We start from the raw sequence: 23,066 nt of genomic DNA, 5'->3' as shown, positions 1-23,066 counted from the left end.
ATGGCGGACCGAAAGGAAACGGTAAATGAGCCCGCTCCTGAGGCATCCATCAATTCAGCTACCTTACGACGGCTACCGCCGTTTTGGAAGGAGAATCCGGCTGCATGGTTCATCACAGTGGAGATGACCTTTGATCTGGCGCGAATAACCAGCGACGATACGAAGTACCGTTACGTGGTGACGAATTTGGACCACACCGTACTGCCCTTCGTCATGGACGTATTGGCCTCTCCACCGGCGCGTGGTAAATACGAGGAGATAAAGAAACGGATCATCGAAGCATTTGATGAGTCCCACGAAACCAAATTGAGGAAGCTGCTGCGAGGAAGTGAAGTGGTGGACGAGAAACCCTCGCATTGTTTGCAGAGACTTAGAAATCTGGCTGGTGGGCAAGTCGGAGAAAACGTTCTGCGTACGCTCTTTTTGGAGCAATTACCGGAGAGCATGAGAACTGTTCTCGCTATTAGCGATACGGCGGATCTGCAACGGCTAGCGCTCCTAGCTGATAAGATTGCAGAGATGTCTGTGCCGAGGGTGGCGGCCATTGAAGCATCAACCCCTGTGATTCCACCACCGTCCACCAGGATAGAGGCGCTGGAGGCTAAGGTGGAGAAGCTAGTCTCGATGGTGGAGACGCTCACTACGCGACAGTCCCGCCAACCCTATAGGTCCCAGCCAAGATGGCGGCCACGCGGTAGCCCTGGAAGGGGGCGATCTGGAAGTCGGTCAACTTCACGCGAAGGGAACAACTACTGTTTCTACCACCGGAGGTTCGCTGAGAGGGCCCATCGATGCGTCATTCCTTGTGGATGGCCAGGTCCACCACCTACTGGAGCTTCGGCTAACTTCGGAAACTGATTGCGCAACCCCGGATCGAGATGGCGTCGGATGGTCGCGACGAGAACTGCCGTCTCACTATTAAGGATAGGAATAGTAATTTATATTTTTTAATTGATACAGGGGCGGATATCTCCGTATTGCCGCACAGATCGGTAAGAGGAGAACCCGCCATTACTGACTCTAAGATTTACGCGGCGAATGGCACTCCGATAAGTACATTCGGATCGCGGAGGTTGACTCTGAACCTCGGATTGCGTCGTCCGTACACGTGAGAGTTCATTGTCGCGAAGGTTCAACAGCCTATTATCGGTGCTGATTTTCTCAAGCGTTTCGGTCTTCTGGTTGATTTACGAAATAAGAGACTGATCGACGAATTAACTAAAATACAAACCACTGGTTTTTTACAGACGGCGACTCAAACTTCATTGACGACTGTTGACATAAACAACCCGTACAGACGACTGTTACAGGAATTTATTGCTATTACTCGGACAGTACAAAAACAGGAAGTTCCCGCCCATCAGGTACGTCACCACATAGTAACCAGGGGCTCACCGGTCGCGGAAAGGGCGCGAAGGTTGCCCCCGGAAAAATTAAAGGCAGCAAAAGCCGAAGTTGACCACCTTATTGCAGCAGGGATTTGCCAGCCTTCTAGTAGTCAGTGGGCAAGTCCATTACATATGGTCCAAAAAAAGAATGGTGGCTGGAGACTATGTGGTGACTACCGGCGTCTAAACAGCATTACAGTCCCTGACAAATATCCAATTCCTCACGTGCAGGATTTCGCACATAGACTTGACGGAACGACAGTTTTTACTACTCTAGATTTAACGTGGGCTTATCACCAGATACCAATCAATCCAGAGGATCGAGCGAAAACCGCCATCATCACGCCATTCGGGCTATACGAGTTTAATGTGATGACGTTTGGGTTAAAGAACGCAGCACAGAGTTTTCAAAGATTCATGGACGATGTACTCAGAGGTTTGAACTTCGTTTTCTGTTTTGTGGACGATATTTTGATCGCCTCTGCCAATGAGCTTGAACACGAGGAGCATCTGAGGTGTGTTTTTGAAAGGCTAAAGGCTTACGGGTTATCGATTAATTTGTCGAAGTGCGTTTTTGGGGCACATTCCGTACAGTACCTGGGGTACCTGATAGACTCCATGGGAGCCAGGCCTGTACCGGAAAAAGTTGAAGCCATTAAAAATTATAATAAGCCAAAGACAATAGCCGATTTGCGCAGATTTTTGGGCATTCTAAATTTTTATCGAAGGTTCATTAAGGATGCAGCTGCGATACAGGCTCCACTTCATAAATATTTAGAAGGAGCAAGGAAACGCGATAAGCGAGTTATTCAATGGACGCCTGAGGCTGAGGAAGCCTTCGATAAGTGTAAAGGCTCATTGGCGGATGCAGCACTGCTGGTACATCCACGCGATAACGCACCTTTAATGTTAGCTACAGACGCTTCCGATATTGCTATGGGAGCGGTTTTGCAACAGGAAGTTAAAGGAATGTGGGAACCACTAGGTTTTTTTTCAAAGAAGTTTACACCCCAAGAGTCAAGGTACAGTACGTATGACAGAGAATTAACAGCAATTTTTAAGGCAACCAAATATTTTAGACACATGTTAGAAGGACGTGACTTTACCATACAGACGGACCATAAACCACTGACTTACGTTTTTGCACAGAAATCTGATAAAGCCTCACCTAGACAATTACGTCAACTTGATTATATAGGACAGTTCACTACTAGGATAGTTCACATTTCGGGAGTAAATAATTCAGTGGCTGATGCTCTATCACGGCTGGACGTTGTCAGTGTGCCAGTCGTGGTGAGTACACAAGAAATAGCCCAACAGCAGGAATTAGATACAGAGCTCACACGTATTCTGCAGGGTGGTTCTTCATTAGACCTGAAACAGCTTAAATTAGATAGTTCTGAAACTATCGTTTATTGTGACATATCCACCGACAACATCAGGCCTTATATACCAGCAGTGTTAAGAAGGCGCATCTTTGATACCGTCCACAATCTTGCGCATCCGAGTGGTAGAGCTACGAAGAGGATGATTGGCAGTAGATTTGTTTGGCCAAAAATGAATAGAGATGTAGTTCGGTGGGCCAGAACTTGTATTAATTGCCAAAGAAGTAAGGTTGCCAGACATACTGTTAATGTTCCTCAAAAGATGGTTGTTCCAGAGGGTAGATTCGACCATGTACATTTAGACATTATAGGACCTCTGCCCATAGCGAAGGGTTATAAATACTGTGTAACGATGATAGACAGGTTTTCCCGGTGGCCTGAGGCTGTGCCAGTCAAGGATATTTCTGCGGAAATCGTCGCCTCAGAATTCTACGCCGCATGGGTGGCGAGGTTTGGAGCCCCGGCCACTATCACAACCGACAGGGGAGCTCAATTTGAAGCTCAACTATTTTCTGCGTTAACAGTTCTTGTAGGGTGTAAAAGAATCCGCACCACTGCTTACCATCCAGCGTCGAATGGCATGGTAGAGCGGTGGCATAGGTCCCTAAAAGCGGCAATAATGTGTCACGAGTCACAGGACTGGGTCGCGGTGCTTCCCACGGTGTTATTGGGACTGCGATGTAGTTTTAAAGAGGACATAGGTGCATCGGCAGCTGAATTATTGTATGGTGCACCCCTTAGATTACCTGGCGAATTTTTTATGGACGTTCAACCTCTTGACAGTTTTAATATTAGTAAATTCCGTGACGCCATGAGACAAGTACGACCAAAACCCACGGTGCATCACGCACGCAAATCGCACTTTGTATCTAAAGATTTATATTCGTGCAGTCATGTTTTTGTGCGCGTTGACGCTGTTAGAAGGCCCCTGGAACAGCCATACGAGGGCCCATGTCGCGTATTGCGGAGAATATCCGATCGCACCTTCCTTATCGAGTTACGAGGAAAGGACCAGGTCGTTTCGGTGGAACGGTTGAAACCGGCATTTATAGAAATATTAGAAGTTTCAACGCAACCCTTAACACGTTAAGCGCCACGTCAGCCATCGGTGGCTGACACTAGACTTTCCGTTCAGGCCGCGTCAGCCATCGGTGGCTGACACTAGATTACCAGCGCGTAGAAGCGGCACGCGTGGCCTGAACGGGATTGTCTTACAAATACGCGTGGCGCTTAACGTGTTAAGGACCTATTCGAGGGTGTTGTCTGCTCTCCCTAACGGGTCGAGAGACTCGGAAGGGGGTAGTGTGGCGACCTCTGTTGATGGTCGACCGTCTCGCCGAAGCGTACACTTCCGATAAATTTACCGCGACATCTACTTCCGGGAAAAGCGTCGTTTTCCTGTTCCGGATGGAAGTTTTTCCATTCTCGTGGGGACGTTTGAAGCGGTAGCTTTGTGTTTTGAGAAACTTTGTATTCCGTTCGTGGGTGTTCTCATCAGAGAATTTAAAACCGTTAATACATAATTGTAGGAATAAGTGATTCCTTAGGAGTTAGGATTCCTACTTTATCAATTGATGGAAAACAAGCTCACTACCGCTTTTCATATAGAGTTTTATTAATTGTCAATTATTATAAATTTGTAATTACGATGTATATTTAACTGGTCCTAATGCACTTGACACAGCTTAGAACGCTCAACAACGCATTTAAATTCTCTGATGCGAACACCCACGAACGGAATACAAAGTTTCTCAAAACACAAAGCTACCGCTTCAAACGTCCCCACGAGAATGGAAAAACTTCCATCCGGAACGGGAAAACGACGCTTTTCCCGGAAGTAGATGTCGCGGTAAATTTATCGGAAATGTACGCTTCGGCGAGACGGTCGACCATCAGCAGAGGTCGCCACATAATTGTGGGGACCTGAGTTGGGAGTGAATAATTAGACGGTCGTACTGTTCAGAACTATCCAGTCTTTATTGCGCGTGTTAGAGGCAATGGCGTTTCCATGAACGCGGTCTTGATCGTTGGACGGTCGGTAACGAACTCCCAGGCCCTCCAAGCTCCACTCTTGTGAACTTGATGCAAATTTTAACTCGGCGCAGAAAATCCAGGCAGCGCTGATGTCGCTTCTCTACATGCATACCTTGTATCACTGATTTTAACATACACAACTAAAGATATCGTGACGTCATGTTCCCGCGAAATTTGTCGCCGCGTTTTTCAATTGTTTCAAAATTTAAAGAGACTGAAGAAATATGGCGCACAGTGGGTGACAGTGGCGACAGAATTTCCAGGTTAGTGAATTCCATTATTATAATTATTACTATTATTATTACTATTGCTATTATTATTATGACTATTATTATTATTTAAAAAGATAATTTTTAAAATTTTTTCTACGTTGTTAGGTTTATCAATAACTTCTGCTGATGAGATGCAGCAACAGAAGGAGAAGATAGAAATTAAGTAAGTACAGAATTTTTAAAAATTGTTACTGAAAGCATTAACTGTTTATATTGCTGTTTTAGTAATATATTTAATTTTAATTATTAAAATGTATCTTAAAAGAAGGAGGAAGAAAATATGCAGCATCAGAGGGTGTATTAACGAAAACAGCAGGATGTTCTTCTTCCCCCAAGAGAGAAAGGATAAGAAGAGGATGGCACAGTGGGTGGAAGTATGTGACAACCCAAAGTTGGTGCTTCCACCTGAAAACTGAAGTTCCAGGTGATCTGTAGCAGCTACTTTAAAGAAAAATACTTCATGAGGAAAAGATTAACAACATCAGCAGTTCCAACACTGAACTTATTTGGTAATAACTCTTATATACTTTTTATAGCATATGTAAATAATTGTTAATGAAAACTATTATTGCAGAGGCTGTAATAAATATTGCATGTCAGAGGCAGCCTCTATTAAAATAGAGCAACAGGACACCTGGATGCAAATGAAAAGAAGAAGAAGATTGTAAGTATTCAGTTTACATATACAATATATAAAACCATTAATATGGTATTAATATATTAAGTATAATCTGTGAGCAGAGTGTGTGTTTTATTGTATGTATGATTGTGATTAATTGTATATTATTATTGATATATATATGTATTTATTATATTTTTGTAAAAATTTAATATATTTTCTTTATTATACATATATTGTTGTCATTTTTCCCCTTTCATTATTTTTATTTTTGAAAGTTTTGAATAAGTAAGACCATGCAAACGTATATAGGGACCATGTGCTTGTGTGTGTGTACCTCACCGATATCATTTATATGTGTTTGTATCGCCACCAGCGCCGCCTGGATTTTCTGCGCCAAACTAATTTTAGTTACAGCATTAAATACGGGAGTTTGGAGGGCCTGCGAACTCCCGTCACTTTCGCCATGCTCGTCGATCTCCCCACTCCGCCGACTGCGGAAAGTGGGAGACGACTCTCTGCATAATACATATAAAACTAAGTAGCGTAATATACTGTAGAATACCATGTAGAATACCATGTAGAATACCATGTATAATACATTGTATAATATCTCACGTATAATACGTGCCCAACTCTGATTATAATTCCGAGCACAGGACTCTGTTTTTGAAAATAGGACTCCCGGTTGTTACGTGAGCGGTGTTGCCACGTTGTTCAGCATGGCTAGTACTAGAGTCGGCTGTGATGCGCACGCAGCCTCCTAGTGAGAAAAAATTTCACGACTCTTCCTTTCCCGCCAATAACGATAAATTTGTCTCCTTCACCCATATTGAGACTTTCGCTGCGTTCATATAGTATATATATGTACATACATACATACATATATACGTCCATATCGTCGTTCATATGTGCAATTTTATTTTTGTGAGCGCTTCAAATTACTGGTTTATGATTCCTGTAATTCTTCATATAGTGAATGATTGAAAATATAAAAATTACACGAATCAAATCTGATAATAAAATTCGAAGCCTTCAATTTAATTCTCATTCGAATATTATTTAACATATTTGTGTATGAACACGTATAAAATTATTTTCTCAAAAAACCCGCTTCTTGATCACATAACGCAACAGGCAATCCGCCGGTATCCGCCGGCAAAGAGGAAGATTATACCTATTCTTTGCCGCATGTTTCCATCCTCTAATTCATGTTTAAAATTGAAAAATATAAGTACTTCTATTGTAAAGTATAACCTATAATATACAAAAATGGAAAAAAATGATCAAAGAGACATTTGTGTAGAATTGTTGCTACAAATAGAAGGTGATTAAACATAAAAGTTTTATATTAAGCTCTTTATTAATTCTGTTTTGTTAATTTTTTATTTATTTTGCCACAGAAAACAAAACTTCATCCGTATTTGAAACAGCAATTAGTACATTACAACGTTATGCAGCTACACAAGGATTCGAAAAAGAAGACTTTGAGTTATTAGCTGGTATTATTGTGAAAATTAATACGAGTTAGTATATTTTCAATAATATTATAAATTAATACATTTGTGTAAGTAGTGTAGGCTAGATGCCTTAGGATTACTAAAAGCATCAAGTGTGTAATATCGCTTAATTTTAACTTAATTTTAATATTGCTTAATTTCTTTTATTCATAATTTTATGTAATAAGAATATTATTGTGTGTTTGGTTCCTAATTGCTTTACTTAGTATATTTTGGTCAAAATATGCATTTCTATTGAAATAAGATTTTACAGGAAAATTTCAATTTTAGAGTTTTAAAATCTTAGAATCCTAGAATTTTAGAATTTTAAGATTTTAGTTTGGTAAGGCCAGCTCCTCCCGACCCTTACCCAGTTACTCCAAAGTATTAATAAGCTTTCAGAAAACATATTTATAGAATTATGAGTTAAAATTAATTTGTTTACAGGTGCTACTAGAATGGTGTCTTTGACAAAATGTTTAGTTCCAAAATTTAAAGTTTCTAATAAGGCATTTAAAAAAATTACTTCTTGGTTCTTATCGTCAGTGGATAAATTGCCTATTACTGTATCCATTAGCATTACACAGTGGATAATTGGTAATATTACACTTTATTATGATATTGATTACATAAAAAAGGTATGTATTAATTGTGTATGTTTTTAGGTTTATGGGACCATCACTTAGTAGATAAAAGAGTTGTAAATATATATTATAGTGTATTTTTTTGTGTGATGTTAAAAAAAGAAAAATTGGTAAGTGTATCTTCTAAATTCTAAATATTCTGACTGATAAATGAAATTATAATTACACTGTTATTATCATTGTAGGAAAAGCATCTAGCACGTTTGGTGTATGTATTATCAAAACCTGAAGATGTAACACGTAAAAATGTATGTCGCTTATTAGCTCTGCGTAAAACACATTCAAAACCTAGAACACACATTATTGTTATACTGTCGTAAGTACTGTATGATTATAAAATAAAATATTTAAATGAAAATCTAACAGGAAACATATTTTAGATTATTCAAGGCTTACAAACCTGAATTGGTTCCTGAAAGTATTCATTCTGTAAATGTAGAAAGTGTATGGAAACCACTACCCGAAGTTTTACAAGAAATATTTCAAAATGCAAAAACGCGAGTAGATCTCAGATATCAGCAAACATCTGATATAGATGAGAAATGTTTTAATTGGAATACGTTTGAGGTGAAAACAAAAAGACAGAAAACTACACAAGTTCTGTTACCATCTGTGGGATATTTTCAAATTGGTTCTAGTATCTTCAAAGAAAAAGAAACGACATCCATTTTTGATATTTCCAAGTAAATATAAATAAATGATCACATTGATGTACTAAGTAAGAATCTTTACTGAATAATATATTTCAGCACAGAGGAATTGGGAAAATCACATTTAAACATAGAATTGCCATGTAATGCTGTATCTCTATTAGCTAATACAGCTGGACACCATCTTCTTACATATGCTGATTTCCACTATCAAAGTAGATTCTCTTATAATCTTTATAATACTTTAATAAGAGGTATGCACTAACATTCTAAATAACTCCTGATGTATTTTAACTAAATATTAAATTCATTCTTTTTTAGCATTTATATTGGAAAATGAGAAATTTTCTGAAGAAGAAATTAATAAATTACTTGACATGACTATAGAATTTTCACGATACATGCAACAAGGTATACTTGTTGTTAATCGTTTCCTTGATGAATACCTTTATTTCAACACTGGAGAGTATCAATCAAAGTTATTGGCTCTAATGGAATGGATGACTACAGTATCTATTAGTGGTATATATTATTGATAATCCACTAATCATGAACGTTTCCTTTACTAAAGTAATTGATATTATAAAGACTAATACTTTCAGATTTACAGGATAAGGTATTAATACATGTACAAAATATGTTTTATGAATCAACAATAGAAATAAAGTGTGAAATTATCAGAATGTTAAAAAAGTTGATCACAAACTTGGTATGTAACTTTCAACGTATAAGCATTAATAATATTCAAAATAAGATTAATTTATACTAAAAAATCCTAAAATTTCAAAATTCCAAATAATGTACTGTTTTTTGCAGTTTGTTGCTCAAGGATTTGAAGAATGTGATCGCACAATACCTGCACCATTTTTAGGTCAACGTCCAGTAGACAAGTTAGAAGATATTCTTCCTATTCTTACAAAATTCACTCAAAATCTTATTGTATCTGGTTTAAATATACATAATTACAACGGTATATTACTTGTAGAAGCATTGTCATTTTATAACGAGGTATGTAATAAAATACAAAGTAATATAAATTAACATAATGAAATATTATTAATTAAATTTTTTATTAGATTTGTACACTGGAAATGCGAAGTTACTTGCTTTGTTTTACAGTAGCACCTGCTGCAGTAATTTATGGAGGTTTCCTTACCAAAAATTGTACAATTTTATCAAAGACATGCCAGTTACTATTAAAGTATGTGTTTATGCTACAAATTTATTTTTATAGATTCTGTTCTTTACTTTCAGTATTTTATTATAGGTATCGTAGTATGACTTTAAAATTTGAACATCGTAAATTATCAAGTTCTTTAAGAAAAAAAATTCAAAATATATCTATTTATGCTCAATCTATTATTGAAGCTCTATGGTTTGATGAGGTACGTAAACACAGTAGTAAATATTACCTATAAATAGTGAATTATTTATAAATGTCTTGCGTTATAAAAAATTGAAAATCAATAAGGATTTTTTAATGTGAAATTTTCACTATAGTTAAAAAAATTAACAAATTTACGTCGGTTTTAAAATAATTAATTCAAAGTTCATAATTTTTCTGACTTTCTTTTTAAGGATCATATTTTTATTCAAATATTTTATTTTATTTTCAGTCGATTACAGAAAGAGATAAATTATATTTTTTTCAAAATATACCAGATAATGTGATAAAATATATCAGCTATGATGACTTTAAGAGTCTTTTAAATATTAGTAATCACTATAGCATTTTACCTTACAAGTGTACACTAAAAAAAACAGGACTTAACATAAATACAAAACAGGTAAGAAATAATACATCTATGTAATAACATTTTAAAAATTAGATATAAAATTATTTTCTAATTTTCAATAGTAAATTTCAAATGATAAAAATTATGTTCTAATGATAATTACATCTTTTTCAGGATGCTAAATGTATAGCTATCTATTACTACCCATTTGTGAATGAATTTCTTGATATATTTCAGAGTTAACTCCTATGACAATAAATGAGTTTTAACCGTTTTAGGTTCTATTTTATTCTAATAGGTCCAATGTCCAGTCGGCTTTGACAACAATTCTATTTTTATTTTTACTTAAAAAAAACAAACAGTTTTATTTTTCTTTAATTTCTTTGATTTAGGCGTGGACCTACCAGAGTACAATATAAACATAATTGTGGAGCACAAAGAGTTAAATGTAATAAATAATTTTAAATATTTCTGATGCGGAACAGATACCTTTAGGAAGGAATGAATAGGTCATTATTTTATTATTTCAAAAAAATTGTTTATTTGCTTATACCTCTTTTATATCGAAAGATTTGAATCAGATAATTCGAAGAAATGAGTCATTTAATTTTTGTATTATTTTACTTCCCATATCTAAATGTTTATAATAATGTACCTGTATTACTCAACCCGCGTTTAAAGTAAGAACGTATGATACATATGTAACTACTGTTTATAGTTTTATAATTTTGTATTTTTTATTTTAGTGACTGGTTGCTAATTTAGTTTATGTTTACCGTGAAATCTTACTTATGCTTATGTATTTTAACAAACTTCGCCTTTAGCATTACGCCTTCTTAATTAATATTTTAAATTTAAATATTACAGTTACTTTGACTTTCAATAAGAGATCTTATTTAAAAAAAAGCTGAATCAATTTGTACGCCCAATTTATATATGACGAAGGAAATACACCAGCTGATCCAAAGGGTATAGCAGGATAAGATAGTCAAAAGTGTCCTTGAGACGACTTTTTTCAGCAATGCACCATTCTACAGCTTATAATAAAAAACCATTGTACACCAAGTTTCAACCCTGTATCTCAACTGGGAGGGTAGTTACAGGGTGAGAAAGAAAAAGTGGTTTTTGCCATATTTTCCCTATTTAATGGCATTCAAAAAATTTAAAAAAATTCTAGAATATTTTAGCCATGTTTCTTTATGATTGTGAATTTTTTCAGATTTTTCGGTTGCAAATACTAGGCGTGAAAAATCTGAAAAGAATTGAGGACACCAGTCATGCTAATATCTAACTACTGTGAAAGTAAAAATCTACTGTTTTGAAAGCTTCTTCCCGGAAATCTCAATTTTTCGACTTTTTTTTGCGTTTTTGATTTTTCACGCCTAGGATTTGCAACCGAAAAATCTGAAAAAATTCTCAATCATAAAGAAACATGGCTAGAATATTCTAGAATTTTTTTAAATTTTTTGAATGCCATTAAATAGGGAAAATATGGCAAAAACCACTTTTTTTTCTCGCCCTGTAACTACCCTCCCAGTTGAGATACAGGGTTGAAACTTGGTGTACAATGGTTTTTTATTATAAGCTATAAAATGGTGCATTACTGAAAAAAATCGGCTCAAGGGCACTTTTGACCATCTTATCCTGCTATACCCTTTGTTTTATTTACTTTTAAATTTAATATACCGATGAATAATCGTTAAAAATGTATAAAATTGTTATGTATGCAATGTTTTGAAAATGTATAAAGTAAAGTTATAATAAAATAAGTAGAAAATAAACTTATTTAAATTAATTGATTATGTTTTATTTTCTCTGATTTACATACAAATTTTCATTTACAGTTTATGTAACAGTCTTTAGTACGTATCTGTCTAATGAAAAGTTACATATAAATTATTATGAGCGCCTATCATGAAGTGAACTCATAACTTACAAACTATATACTTCCTTTTTTTATACATTTTTAAACTTGTCTTACTTAATTCATGCATTAATATTTAGTGTATACATTGCAATAGATTGAAAAATTTTTATTTTCGTTTAAAAATAGTCGTTCAATAATACACCATACTGTACTATCTTATTTGCAAAAACTATGAGTGTGAACATCTCTTAAATTTATTTATCATTTGTAATATTCCATTGAACGTATCTAAATTCATATTGCTTCTAGAAGAGGCCATGCTATTAATGTAATATTTTTCTACGAACAGATACACTTTTATAGCTGTTATATTATAATATACGTTATTACTATTAATATTCCATGAAATTTGTAATAAATGATTTTAAAATAAAGCACTAAAATAAATTGTGGATGATTTTGAAAAAACATGCAATGAGTATATTTTTAATAATTATTAATGTAATTCAGTAACTCGCTACTATGACACTGAATTAAATTAAATGTTTATTATATAAATATTAACATAAACGGTACAATACCATTACTAAATTAATATAATACTATTATTTTTCTACAATGTCCTTTTCACTCTAAAATGATACTGCTATATGATACTGTACTATCATACTAATAAAAACGATTTCAATATTTTGATGCATAATTATAACACCGAGAAATTAGTATCTCTAGCAATTATAGTCTGTTGTAAGTTATCTATAATTTTAGTGTGTCGTTCGAATTCTCTAAAGCGTTTTACTTAATATCATAACATTTGTACTTCTTAATAATTTGTCACATTAAATAAAAAATTAACCATGTTCACATAATTTTTAAATAACCAGATGTGCAAGTGTATGCATGTCAAAATCAAAATTTACTGTTGACACATTCTTTGTTTATCTTAGGCGTAGAAATTAATTCGGTGCTTGCCTTTGTTTAAGTGAAGATTTATTTTTAGAAAGTCATTGTAATTATTGACATAATCATTATCATTAACATATTCTCGCGCCCCTTTTCAAATCCATAGAAGCACAGGAAAATATTCAAATTTAAAATAGTAATTAAAATGGCGTAATTTTTAAAGAATCGAATTAATTTGTACACCTAATAATAATAATTATTATTATTATTATATATATATATATATATAGTATACACAAAAGAATTGACAGAGAATGTTCACCTCTACCAAAATTTCTAAGGCATTTATTTTCATGTAATTTCACTTGCGAATATTTTGAAAAATTGAATAGTGTAATTAAATTTAATCAATCTTGAGCAATGTATTTATATTACTTATGCTATTTTAAGTTTTAATATGCTTTTATGAACTGTCTTTGGTGTACATAAGTTTTTAGACTAGAAGATAGAAGTATCGAAAAGCCTGGAATATGAAATTCTATTTAGAAACAATAATGTACATTGAATTTAGCAAATTTGGTAAAAGTGCACATTATTTTACACATGTATTTCAGTTCTCTATTACAATAATTACAGCAGTATAACAGTTACAATAATTCGTTTCAGGTAAATAGAATGTGCAACACAAAACAAGAATTTGATATTAAAAATATACACATCAAAGGTTCAATAAAAAATCTAAACATTTACATTTATAGCAATAAATGTTTGATATTTATACTGCATCTGTTACCCTTAAATACGGAGCCGAACAGTACAGTATAAAGATAGCAGTTAAATTATAAATTATTGTTAAGAAAAATTTATTGTAGATATATAATGTTACATTAATAAACCATAATAATATCTTATTGTCATGAATTCGATAAAATCATTGAAGTTATTATGTCCCTTTTAATAAAACTATTCAAACAGCATTACTTAGAGTTTGCGATTGGCAGTTATGCATTTAACAGTAATAAACAGTGATTTATTTGGAACTTAATTTAAATTATATTTAATACTAATAAAATCACTGCAGTTCCATATTGACATTAAGTTGAATTTGAATGCAAATTCTGTACAAAACTTTTAATGAGTAACTTAAAGAAAAGAAATAATGTATCGTATCAAAAAGGAAATAGTTTTCTTATTAATATCACTGATTGTATCTCAGAAAAAATCTAACTGGCAGTTATACGATTGAAGAAAATGTGTAAAGAACCGTGTAAAAATAATGATCGTTTATTTGAAATATAGCAAATAAGGTCTTTCATTTGAAAATGATATGATTATATTAGCTTTTATTTCATATAAAACATAAATACTTCTGTACTCCATGCATACAATCGTACATCAATGGTATTATAAGGAATTTTCTGCACTTAAAGTTATTATCACAATATTCAGTTTTCATGATATAATAACATAAGAAAATATCTTTTGCAGTATTTCAAGTTTATAATGTGCGTTACGATTGGTTAACTACAAATGTTTGTTTAGAAAAAGTGTTATGTCACTGAATTTGTTCAATAATTTCATCAAACAAATTTAAAGTTTATGGAACAATGCCAGAAACTTGTACGATGCTACTCATGAAAAAATCTTACATTAACAAATTTGATTCTAATTTGAAAAAATAGTAGACCATGTAGTTTATGTACAAAATGAATTGATAACTTAATTTTTTATCAGACTTTAATTGTAGGTTTTAAATGCAGCTTTCTAAAAAAAAGATTTACATAAGCTAAAATGAGAACTTCAAATAAAAATTAAACAATGATTGTACTTTATGGAAAAAGAGAAATCATTACATTTATAAATGCTAAGAATAAATACTTTTTTAAATACTTTATTCATCTGAATAATATTTCTTTGAAACTCTTGAAACCAATTAAATCAATTACTATCAATACAAATGTATTGAATTTTACATACTGAATGCATTTAAAACTGATTGAAAAAATGATGAATAAATAATAGTAATTGATAATGTGGCGGTTCTGACATTATTACCATCGTTTAAAATAATAATTTTCATCCGTTTAGTAATATTTACTGTATAATAATTAACCAAATTCAAATCCTGAATTTTTGCATTGAATACATTAAAGGCAGTGACTATAGCTTTTTCGTAAAAAATTTGTTTAATGTACAAGTAATAAACCATAAGAGAATTAAACCAAGTTTAGTGCACGAATAATATTTTGTATGGCACGAGGTACAGATTAATATTTATTATGATATCAAAAGATATTGCCAATATCTTTTCTATGTACACACTGTTGTGATAGGAAAAAAGATCATTTTAATAATATTTACGATTAGTAACAATGATAAAGTACGCATTTTACTTAGTGATCTTTGAGAAGTATATAACTGATTGCATACTGAGTCATCTGATCAACTCGGTTTATTTACAAATGACTTACGAAAAATTCACTCTATTATATTTAAACGATATACTTAAATGATTAGAAAATAGTCGAAAAACGTTGCTCTTACATTACACCGTTTGTATAAAATTTTGTTTGATATATAATATTAGCAAGTTTTTATTATAGAACAGAATTTAAAAATAACTATGTGTCAGTATAGCTTCTCATATTTAATTGTTGATAAATTATTTTTCAAACTACAATGTGTACCAATAAGAAAAATGACATGATTCAAATGCACTTATCATCACGAGGATACTGCAAGTGATAAATAAATAAGTGAATAAGATCTTATATGTGTTGATGATTAAAGTAAAAAATGATAAGTAATGCGTTACCGAAATCTACTCTATTTCCTAAACCTTTGTTGTTACACCCAAAACATAAAGTGTAATGTTTCGTTTAATTACAATTTATGATTTGTATCAAGCATACTTTATACTAACATACTAATATACTATAACAAAAAACAAGAGATTTAACTGACCAACTGTAATAATTAAAATTCAATTTTGAAGCTAATCTGTACAGAGCTATGATTATAAATAATAAAACCACATCTTAGGACACTAGCGATCAGGCCTGTGTAATTTTCCCATAATTATTAATTAAATTGAATATTACATCTTATGTTGACAATGTAAATAGACATGAAACATAATACTATTTTGAAGGAACATTCAATGTTGAATTACATTGATAACTTTCAAATAAATACAATTTTTTCAGTTTATTGTTAGCATAACAGGTCCTAACTTATAATTTTGAAATTAATATATCAAATGAGAACTCTTTCGTATTTAGCATAGATCACAAAAGATTATAAAATGTTTCATGTCCACTCTAACATGTCACTATGAAACAAAAATTAATTGTTATAATAAAGAAAGTTTTCAGTTTCTTAGATGTCACTTTGATTTCTTTATCTCAAATTTTGAACATCCATCTTTGGCACAGTATGTTAATTAAGCAATAATAGGTTATACCTATGAGTAAGAAGTAAAAGAAAGGACAGCAAGAACATACATGATGCTTTCGTTACTGCCAAAATACTTCAGGACATAATCTATCAATTGTACATAACATAACAAAAAACTTAAGAAGCATGTATCACTTCGTTACCTACATTATAAAGGAGTATAATTACAAACAGGTTCTGTTTAAAACTGTTTTTAATTATTTAAATAATCTAAGTTCCGACAAAAGAATAATATGAAATGAAAAAATGACAAAAGTTGAAAAAAGAATTGCTTCCTAAACAAAATGATTACGTGTTTAACATTGTTTTTTACATCTAACATTTATACGTACATAGATACATGCATGCACATATATGAATATATCTATGTACTGATGTATGTATTATCATTAACGAAAGTAAATTATAACAAAATTGTGTTACGATAATGAAATTCAGTTCAGTTGATTTAATGTTAGCGCAACTATAATTAAAGTACTTATGCATACTTATTTGTCTCTAGCACTCACACATTGTTTTTTCACAAAGAGAAAACGAACCTTTCACTTCACTCTTTATAATAACACTTTTGTACACAAAGCAGTATCTATTTTTTCAAGAACAAGACATAACAGTTTCACAATTAACAGAAGAGCAGCAACAAAGTAAGCAGCTCAGTCCCAACTGGCATCACTCTCAACCTCTTCTTCTTCCTCGTCTTCTTCATCCGAAAACATCGTATCATATATATACTCTGGATCATTTAGGAACTTATCACGATTTCTTTTATTTAGTCCCGATTTTCGCTTTTTTGTAGTTAAGGCAAGTTCGTCTTCTGCTGTTCTTTCCTTACGAAATTCATAGACTAGTGGATAAATATATTCGATTGCTGCTTGAACAGCAGCAACATTAGGAGCTGTAACATTTAATGAAATAAAATGACTAACGATGAAAATAATTTTAATTTTTTCAAGAAAATTAGAATGAATCATGTTACAAACCTGTTACAGTGACGCTACCTGTAGAAAATATCTTCAGTGTAGCTTTTGGTTCTTTTAACTTATATGTAACACCAGGATGTAATTCTGGTTCGTAACTAAATAAAATATAGATTAAGTATTAATAAATACAAGCGTAGCATAGTACACAAAAATATATTACTTACTCTGCATTTTCTTTATGGTACAATGAAAATGATGTTATCTTGATTGCAAATGGCATGCAACATGTACCTAATACATTAACTACTCTATAATTATTAAATCGCACTTTAAATCCAAGTTTCTGAAGTGAACGAGCAAATCGACGAGCTGCTATCTTTGCTTGAACTTCACTAGTCGCACCAGTACATGTCACTTTACCAGAAGACCATATAGAAGCAGTGGTATAAGGTCTCCTCAGTTTCATAGTTATCATCTATAACAGGTATAAATGTACAAAAAACACAGACTATAATTATTTATTGAAAATAAAATATTTTTCTTGATGCAAAATAAAATAAACATTACAGATATTTTTAGACCTTTAGAACAAAATTACATTTTTAATATATTTAATACTTTTTAATGTTTCTATTTTAATATGGAAAAAATTTATTTTATATCAAGATAAATACAGTACATTGAATTGTTATACAATACATTAATAAATCTTAAATAATATAAAAATGAAGTTACAATTAGAAATTGTTTTCATTTATTGCTAAATTATTACAATTTGAAGTTGACGAAAAAATTCAGAATATATGTATCATAAGTGTATTTGAATCATTTTTAATAAAGAATTTTACATTTCTTTTTCTCTTTAATTGTCCTTTTCTTGTTTATTATAATTTTATGCTGAATTATTAAAACAATATAAAATGATCCTAGTAACTTGGCCAGACTCTATTGTAAGTGGAGAAGAAACAAGTTGCATAGTTGAATATGGTCTAAATTCAATTGCGGTGCCTTTTAAAATGAAATTATATAATTTCTTTTACAATAAATAAATCTCTTAATATATTACATATAGTCATTAAAACTCATTAGTTGTTTTATTTAAGTGAATAATTTAAAACAGAAAACTATTGCTTTTTAAGTATATAACAATTAAGCAGTGTAATAAAAGACATAAATGTTTAAAATGTAACAATGGGACATTTGAGTATTTATTGCAACAATAATCTTTTAAGGTGCACTTTACAAATATACAGATAAACCTGTGAAAAGATGCCATACAGAAACAGAACTCATCAAATTATGCAAATTTTCATCTTCAGTTACAACAGAAATATAATCTAACCCAGTTAGTAGAATCACCATATAAATGCAAAGTGGTGATGTGTTTATTTGCAATTATATTACAAAAAACCATTGTATATAATAGTTGTATTATGTAACTTAATAATTTTATTATATTATATAACTAAAAGTTATATTATATATTCGAAGGAAAATGTAATATGATGAATAGGTAGAGGAATAAAGCAAATTTAAAATCAATATAATTTTTTTACTAATATTTCATCAGGTAAAATCATAAGTCCTTAAAAAACGCATTTTTCATGAGATACTTTATGTTCTTTGAGTTCTGACAGAATAAGGACAAAATCACAATACCTACTTTTGCGTTTCTCATATTCAAAAATTAAATTATTAGAATAAGATTGACCTTGAAATCTTCTATGTACCTCCAATGATACCAAAATTGCTATCATGACGGTAAATAACATTTTCCTGCATTATATTTATTGATAAATTAAATACACACAAACATCTATATTTAATATATTAATAAAAAGAAATTGCCAAGTTATTGCTAAACATACCCCATTTTCTCTTCTGTATTCCACGTTCGATCCATTGAGTGCAATTTCTCGTAAATTTAAATGACACCTAACACTAAAGCTGCAAACTACATTATTGATAACAATATCCAATTCACGAGGTTCTTGTTCAGGGGTATCCATGTATGGCTGAATCTGTCTATCAAATAGTCTTCCATCTTGTTCATCTTTGCATATGTCTGTATTGTCTAAATTATTTACATCTTCTACATGATTTATTGATGAATTTGTTAAAGGTTTCACGCCATTCTTCTGAATAGCAGTTGCCATAATATATATCTGAAAATATTAAAAATTATCCTCGTAATTTTATACACAATTTAATTTATATATGAAACTTTATAGAATTATATTATTAAACATAATACATTTCATTATCATTCAAAAATATGAATAATCAAAAGCTTATTTAAATACTTAATTTGAAACAATAAATCCCAATTAATAAGGTTGTAACTTAATTTTGGATGTCGTTTTGAGTTAAAATTTTCTTTTTTAATTATCAACTCTTTGTTTATATCGTTTATTCAGAACTGAAAAATTTGTTAATGTGGATAAAAATGATCACTGAAAAATGTCAACATTTAGGAAAAGAATGATAATTTGTATAACAGAAAATAAGTTTTGTATTTTTCCATGTCAAAATTAAACTAATATATAATAGTTTGTATAAAATATTCAGAAAATGATTTAAGATATTACATGACATTACTATAACATGAATAATGTACATTAAACGTATAATTACATTTTTAACTGTGCGTCCATATTTATGTAATGAAACAATAATTTTTAGAGTTAATTTAAATAAAAATTTTCTTCGAAGTAATTTTTAAATTATTAATATCGAAAAATTGTGAAAGTGCGCAAACATTTAAGACATCACGTTAGCTGAAGCTTATCAACATAAAACCAAAATTACGATAAAATATATTTTTAATGCATTGAGAAACATTCGACTGAAAAAGCATCTACTTAATGTGAGATGAAATGACAGCGAAGAAAGATGAAAAGCACAATTTCTATTTCTTAAGAGCACTAAATCATCCATAGTATTAAATTATGAGGTTACAATTTTTAATAAAAATAATAAATTGAATTGGAATTGTACTCACGTATGACTATGTTGTGTGCTTCAGTTACTTTTTAATTAAAGATAACTTCTTTGTTGACAAGTAGCAAGAGAATGCAAAGTTAGCTCAATAACCACTGCCATTGTTTTCGGCCATCTTCACTAGACTGGTTACTGATCAAAATTACGGACGCGGCAATGATACATTTAAGGTCGATACTCATTGATAAAACATCGATCAAAAGTGTAAATTTTCTAATACTTTGTTTTTAATTTTTTTCTAGGCGTACATGTTTTTTATATATCTACGTAGTATATTTCAATCGATATTAATATAAATAGAAATGCTATTTTTTAATTTCTGGAATTTTTAAAATATCACTAACGTTACTTAGAAATTCCTTAGATTTCTATTAACATTGAGATATCAACCTTGCGCGAATTATCTTGTCTTGTCTTATAATTTGTTTGGCAGGCGTATAGAAACTAAAGTAATTCTACACGTATCAACGATAAATCTTTGGGCCGTGTCATAGGGATAATGGCTCCCTTCTCTATATTGGTATGCGTGTCTGTATTGGTGTGAATGTCTAGATTGGTATGAGTGTCGATGTTGGTACGCGTGGATAATTGTAGAAAAAGCGAGGAAAGAAAGAACCGGTATGTAATGCCGGCAGTACACGCTCGCCGAGGCGATTCGAACGCGAGATCTCCCGAGACGAGAGTCCCGAGACCCGAGATCCGAGAGCACCGTGTATGTACACTCTCGCGAGGGCTACCCGTGTATGTACAATCACAGCCGACTCTAGTACTAGCCATGCTGAACAACGTGGCAACACCGCTCACGTGACAATCGGGAGTCCTATTTTCAAAAACAGAGTCCTGTGCTCGGAATTGTAATTACTGTCTTTTTTAATTAAAAGCTGTAGTAATATACGCTATTTTGTATTAATTATGTATAAACAATACATAAACGTTGCAACTATGGCAAGTAGAAGTGATGTGGTAGTATAAAATTGTTATAAATGTAATATAAATTTTGTGTACTCTCGAAGTAGTTTGGTGTTGTGAAGCATGATATTTGAAATATTTACAGTGGTTTCAAGAAAATTTAGGTATGAAGCAAAATGAGACCATCTTTGGATCAAATTGAAACATTTAAGAATTGATAAACGTGTATATAAGTGAATAAAAACCTTGAAACAAGCGAAATTATTGGAACGAAACCAAAGAGGTTATGTGAAGTCCAGAGAGTAGCCGAGAGTCCGACGACGTTGATTGGCTGGGAGTCTGGGAGTCCGGGAGGCAGATAGAGTAGGGTTAGATGTTGATATATTCAGACCGGACTCCCGCGGTGTTGCCATTTTTACTTCAGCACGGCTAGTACTAGAGTCGGCTGTGGTACAATGAGTCCCATCGAAGTTGTCGCAGTGAAGTTGGCGCGCTAACGCCGCCGCGGCGTGATTGCGTTAGCGCGCCAACCTCACTGCGACAACTTCGATGGGACTGAGTGTACACCTAGTGTCGGCTTCGCTTCCTTTGACTCGTCCTGAAAGCTCGCCTCTAGGCCGAGCGCTCCGAGCACGAGGCGAGAGGGCACGAGGCGAGGTGAGACCATCAAGTACATGCTCGTGCTCGCCTGGTCTCGGGTCGCCTCGGCGAGCGTGTACTGCGGGCATAAGGTGAAAGAGAATGTTTGTAACATCCATTAAGATTATAATATACATAATAAATGTAGGAAATAAAATGTTTTATGTATTTATTTCTTTATTATAAGACAACGAGACGAGGTAAACGATGCAAAGTTCAGACAGTTCACACGTAATCGTAATCCGTGTTCACAAGCCGTTATCGTAATCGTGGTCGTACCGTACCGTATCGTATTCGTAATCGTAATCCGTTAGCGTAATCGTGGTCGTATAATATCGTATTGTAATCCGTAATCGTATCGTGTTATAATCGCGTCGTGGTTTCGTAGGATCTGCCGGCCGCGCCGCGGACGCGTCCTTATATCCCCGCAGCGGTCGAACATTCTCGGTGTTTTTGCTTTAAACTTTGTTCGTTGGCGCAAACGGATTTCGGCGCCCGCTACGCGTTTTTGTGAGCGCCGACGGTTATCTATTTCGTAGCGGTGCGCGTGTACCTTTCCGCGATCATAACATTACCTCTCACGCACGCACGCACACCATCATCCGCACGGGCGGGAAAGAGGTCACGGACACCGATCAGCTGTTTGAAATCGGGTTTAACGAATTCGTGGCCTCTTTTCCCGCCTGTCTCCTACATAAATAAGTGTCCAAGCACATAAACAAAAGAGCAACAAGTTATTTACGATCACGGCCATAAAATTAAATAAAGTCACGACAGGCCGTATTCACAGTCGCAACTTAAGCAAAGACTTAAGACATTCTTGACTAAAATCGTCTTATTCGAATAACCAATTCTTAAGTCGCTATGTATTCACAGTCGGCGAATAAGACCGACTTAGTTAAGGAAGCGATGCTTAAGCTTTGCTTAGTGAAGTCCATGCTTAAGTAATGCTTATTTAACGTTCGGCTATTTCCGTCGAGTCTCTACTGTAACAACGAATCAAAATAATTTTTGAAAATATAGCATTATTTGTGAGTGACGCGCTTTTTGAATTGAAAAAATCAATTCAATTGAAAAAGTAACAACTTTACTATTAATGTTATCACATACGTTATAAAAATCTGAAATATGAACACAAAATAACA

At 32.8% G+C, this 23,066-nt stretch overlaps 3 protein-coding genes and 1 long non-coding RNA gene across 5 annotated transcripts; 3 read left to right on the top strand and 1 right to left on the bottom strand.

Annotated features, from left to right (window-relative positions):
- On the top strand, window positions 1-858 carry LOC123987757. The gene has a single exon (XM_046285629.1). The coding sequence runs from the start codon at window positions 1-3 to the stop codon at window positions 856-858; it is 858 nt and encodes a 285-aa protein (XP_046141585.1).
- A 3,971-nt stretch (window positions 859-4,829) lies between these two features.
- On the top strand, window positions 4,830-5,687 carry LOC114881574. The gene is made up of 4 exons (XR_003790299.2): window positions 4,830-5,070; window positions 5,185-5,242; window positions 5,345-5,588; window positions 5,654-5,687. It is a non-coding gene; the product is annotated as an uncharacterized LOC114881574 (long non-coding RNA).
- Window positions 5,688-6,587: 900 nt separating this feature from the next.
- Window positions 6,588-13,918, top strand: LOC114881639 (centromere protein I-like). Of its 2 annotated transcripts, none has more exons than XM_029198474.2 (14): window positions 6,588-7,025; window positions 7,102-7,224; window positions 7,645-7,794; window positions 7,863-7,951; window positions 8,027-8,157; window positions 8,222-8,524; window positions 8,591-8,745; window positions 8,813-9,013; window positions 9,094-9,200; window positions 9,308-9,499; window positions 9,568-9,692; window positions 9,759-9,876; window positions 10,108-10,278; window positions 13,664-13,918. In XM_029198474.2, exons 1-14 carry the CDS (start codon window positions 6,971-6,973, stop codon window positions 13,820-13,822), a joined length of 2,079 nt encoding a protein of 692 aa, XP_029054307.1. In that variant the 5' UTR covers window positions 6,588-6,970; the 3' UTR covers window positions 13,823-13,918. The 2 variants fall into 2 exon arrangements, with proteins under 2 accessions (XP_029054307.1, XP_029054308.1); XM_029198475.2 differs by lacking the exon at window positions 13,664-13,918 and adding an exon at window positions 10,402-10,501 and having other exon boundaries at window positions 6,589-7,025.
- Window positions 13,919-16,725: 2,807 nt separating this feature from the next.
- On the bottom strand, window positions 16,726-20,547 carry LOC114881640 (TATA box-binding protein-like 1). Its single transcript, XM_029198476.2, has 5 exons — window positions 20,375-20,547; window positions 19,242-19,538; window positions 17,598-17,848; window positions 17,434-17,528; window positions 16,726-17,348 (listed from the first exon to the last, which is right to left on the bottom strand). Exons 2-5 carry the CDS (start codon window positions 19,527-19,529, stop codon window positions 17,107-17,109), a joined length of 876 nt encoding a protein of 291 aa, XP_029054309.1. The 5' UTR covers window positions 19,530-19,538; window positions 20,375-20,547; the 3' UTR covers window positions 16,726-17,106.
- Between the last annotated feature and the right edge of the window lie 2,519 nt (window positions 20,548-23,066).

Source organism: Osmia bicornis, chromosome 5, assembly GCF_907164935.1.
Source record: "Osmia bicornis bicornis chromosome 5, iOsmBic2.1, whole genome shotgun sequence".
Classification (NCBI taxonomy): Eukaryota; Metazoa; Arthropoda; class Insecta; order Hymenoptera; family Megachilidae; genus Osmia; species Osmia bicornis.
The sequence above is the reverse complement of the archived record's forward strand: the minus strand, read 5'-3'. Positions and strand labels throughout refer to the sequence as shown.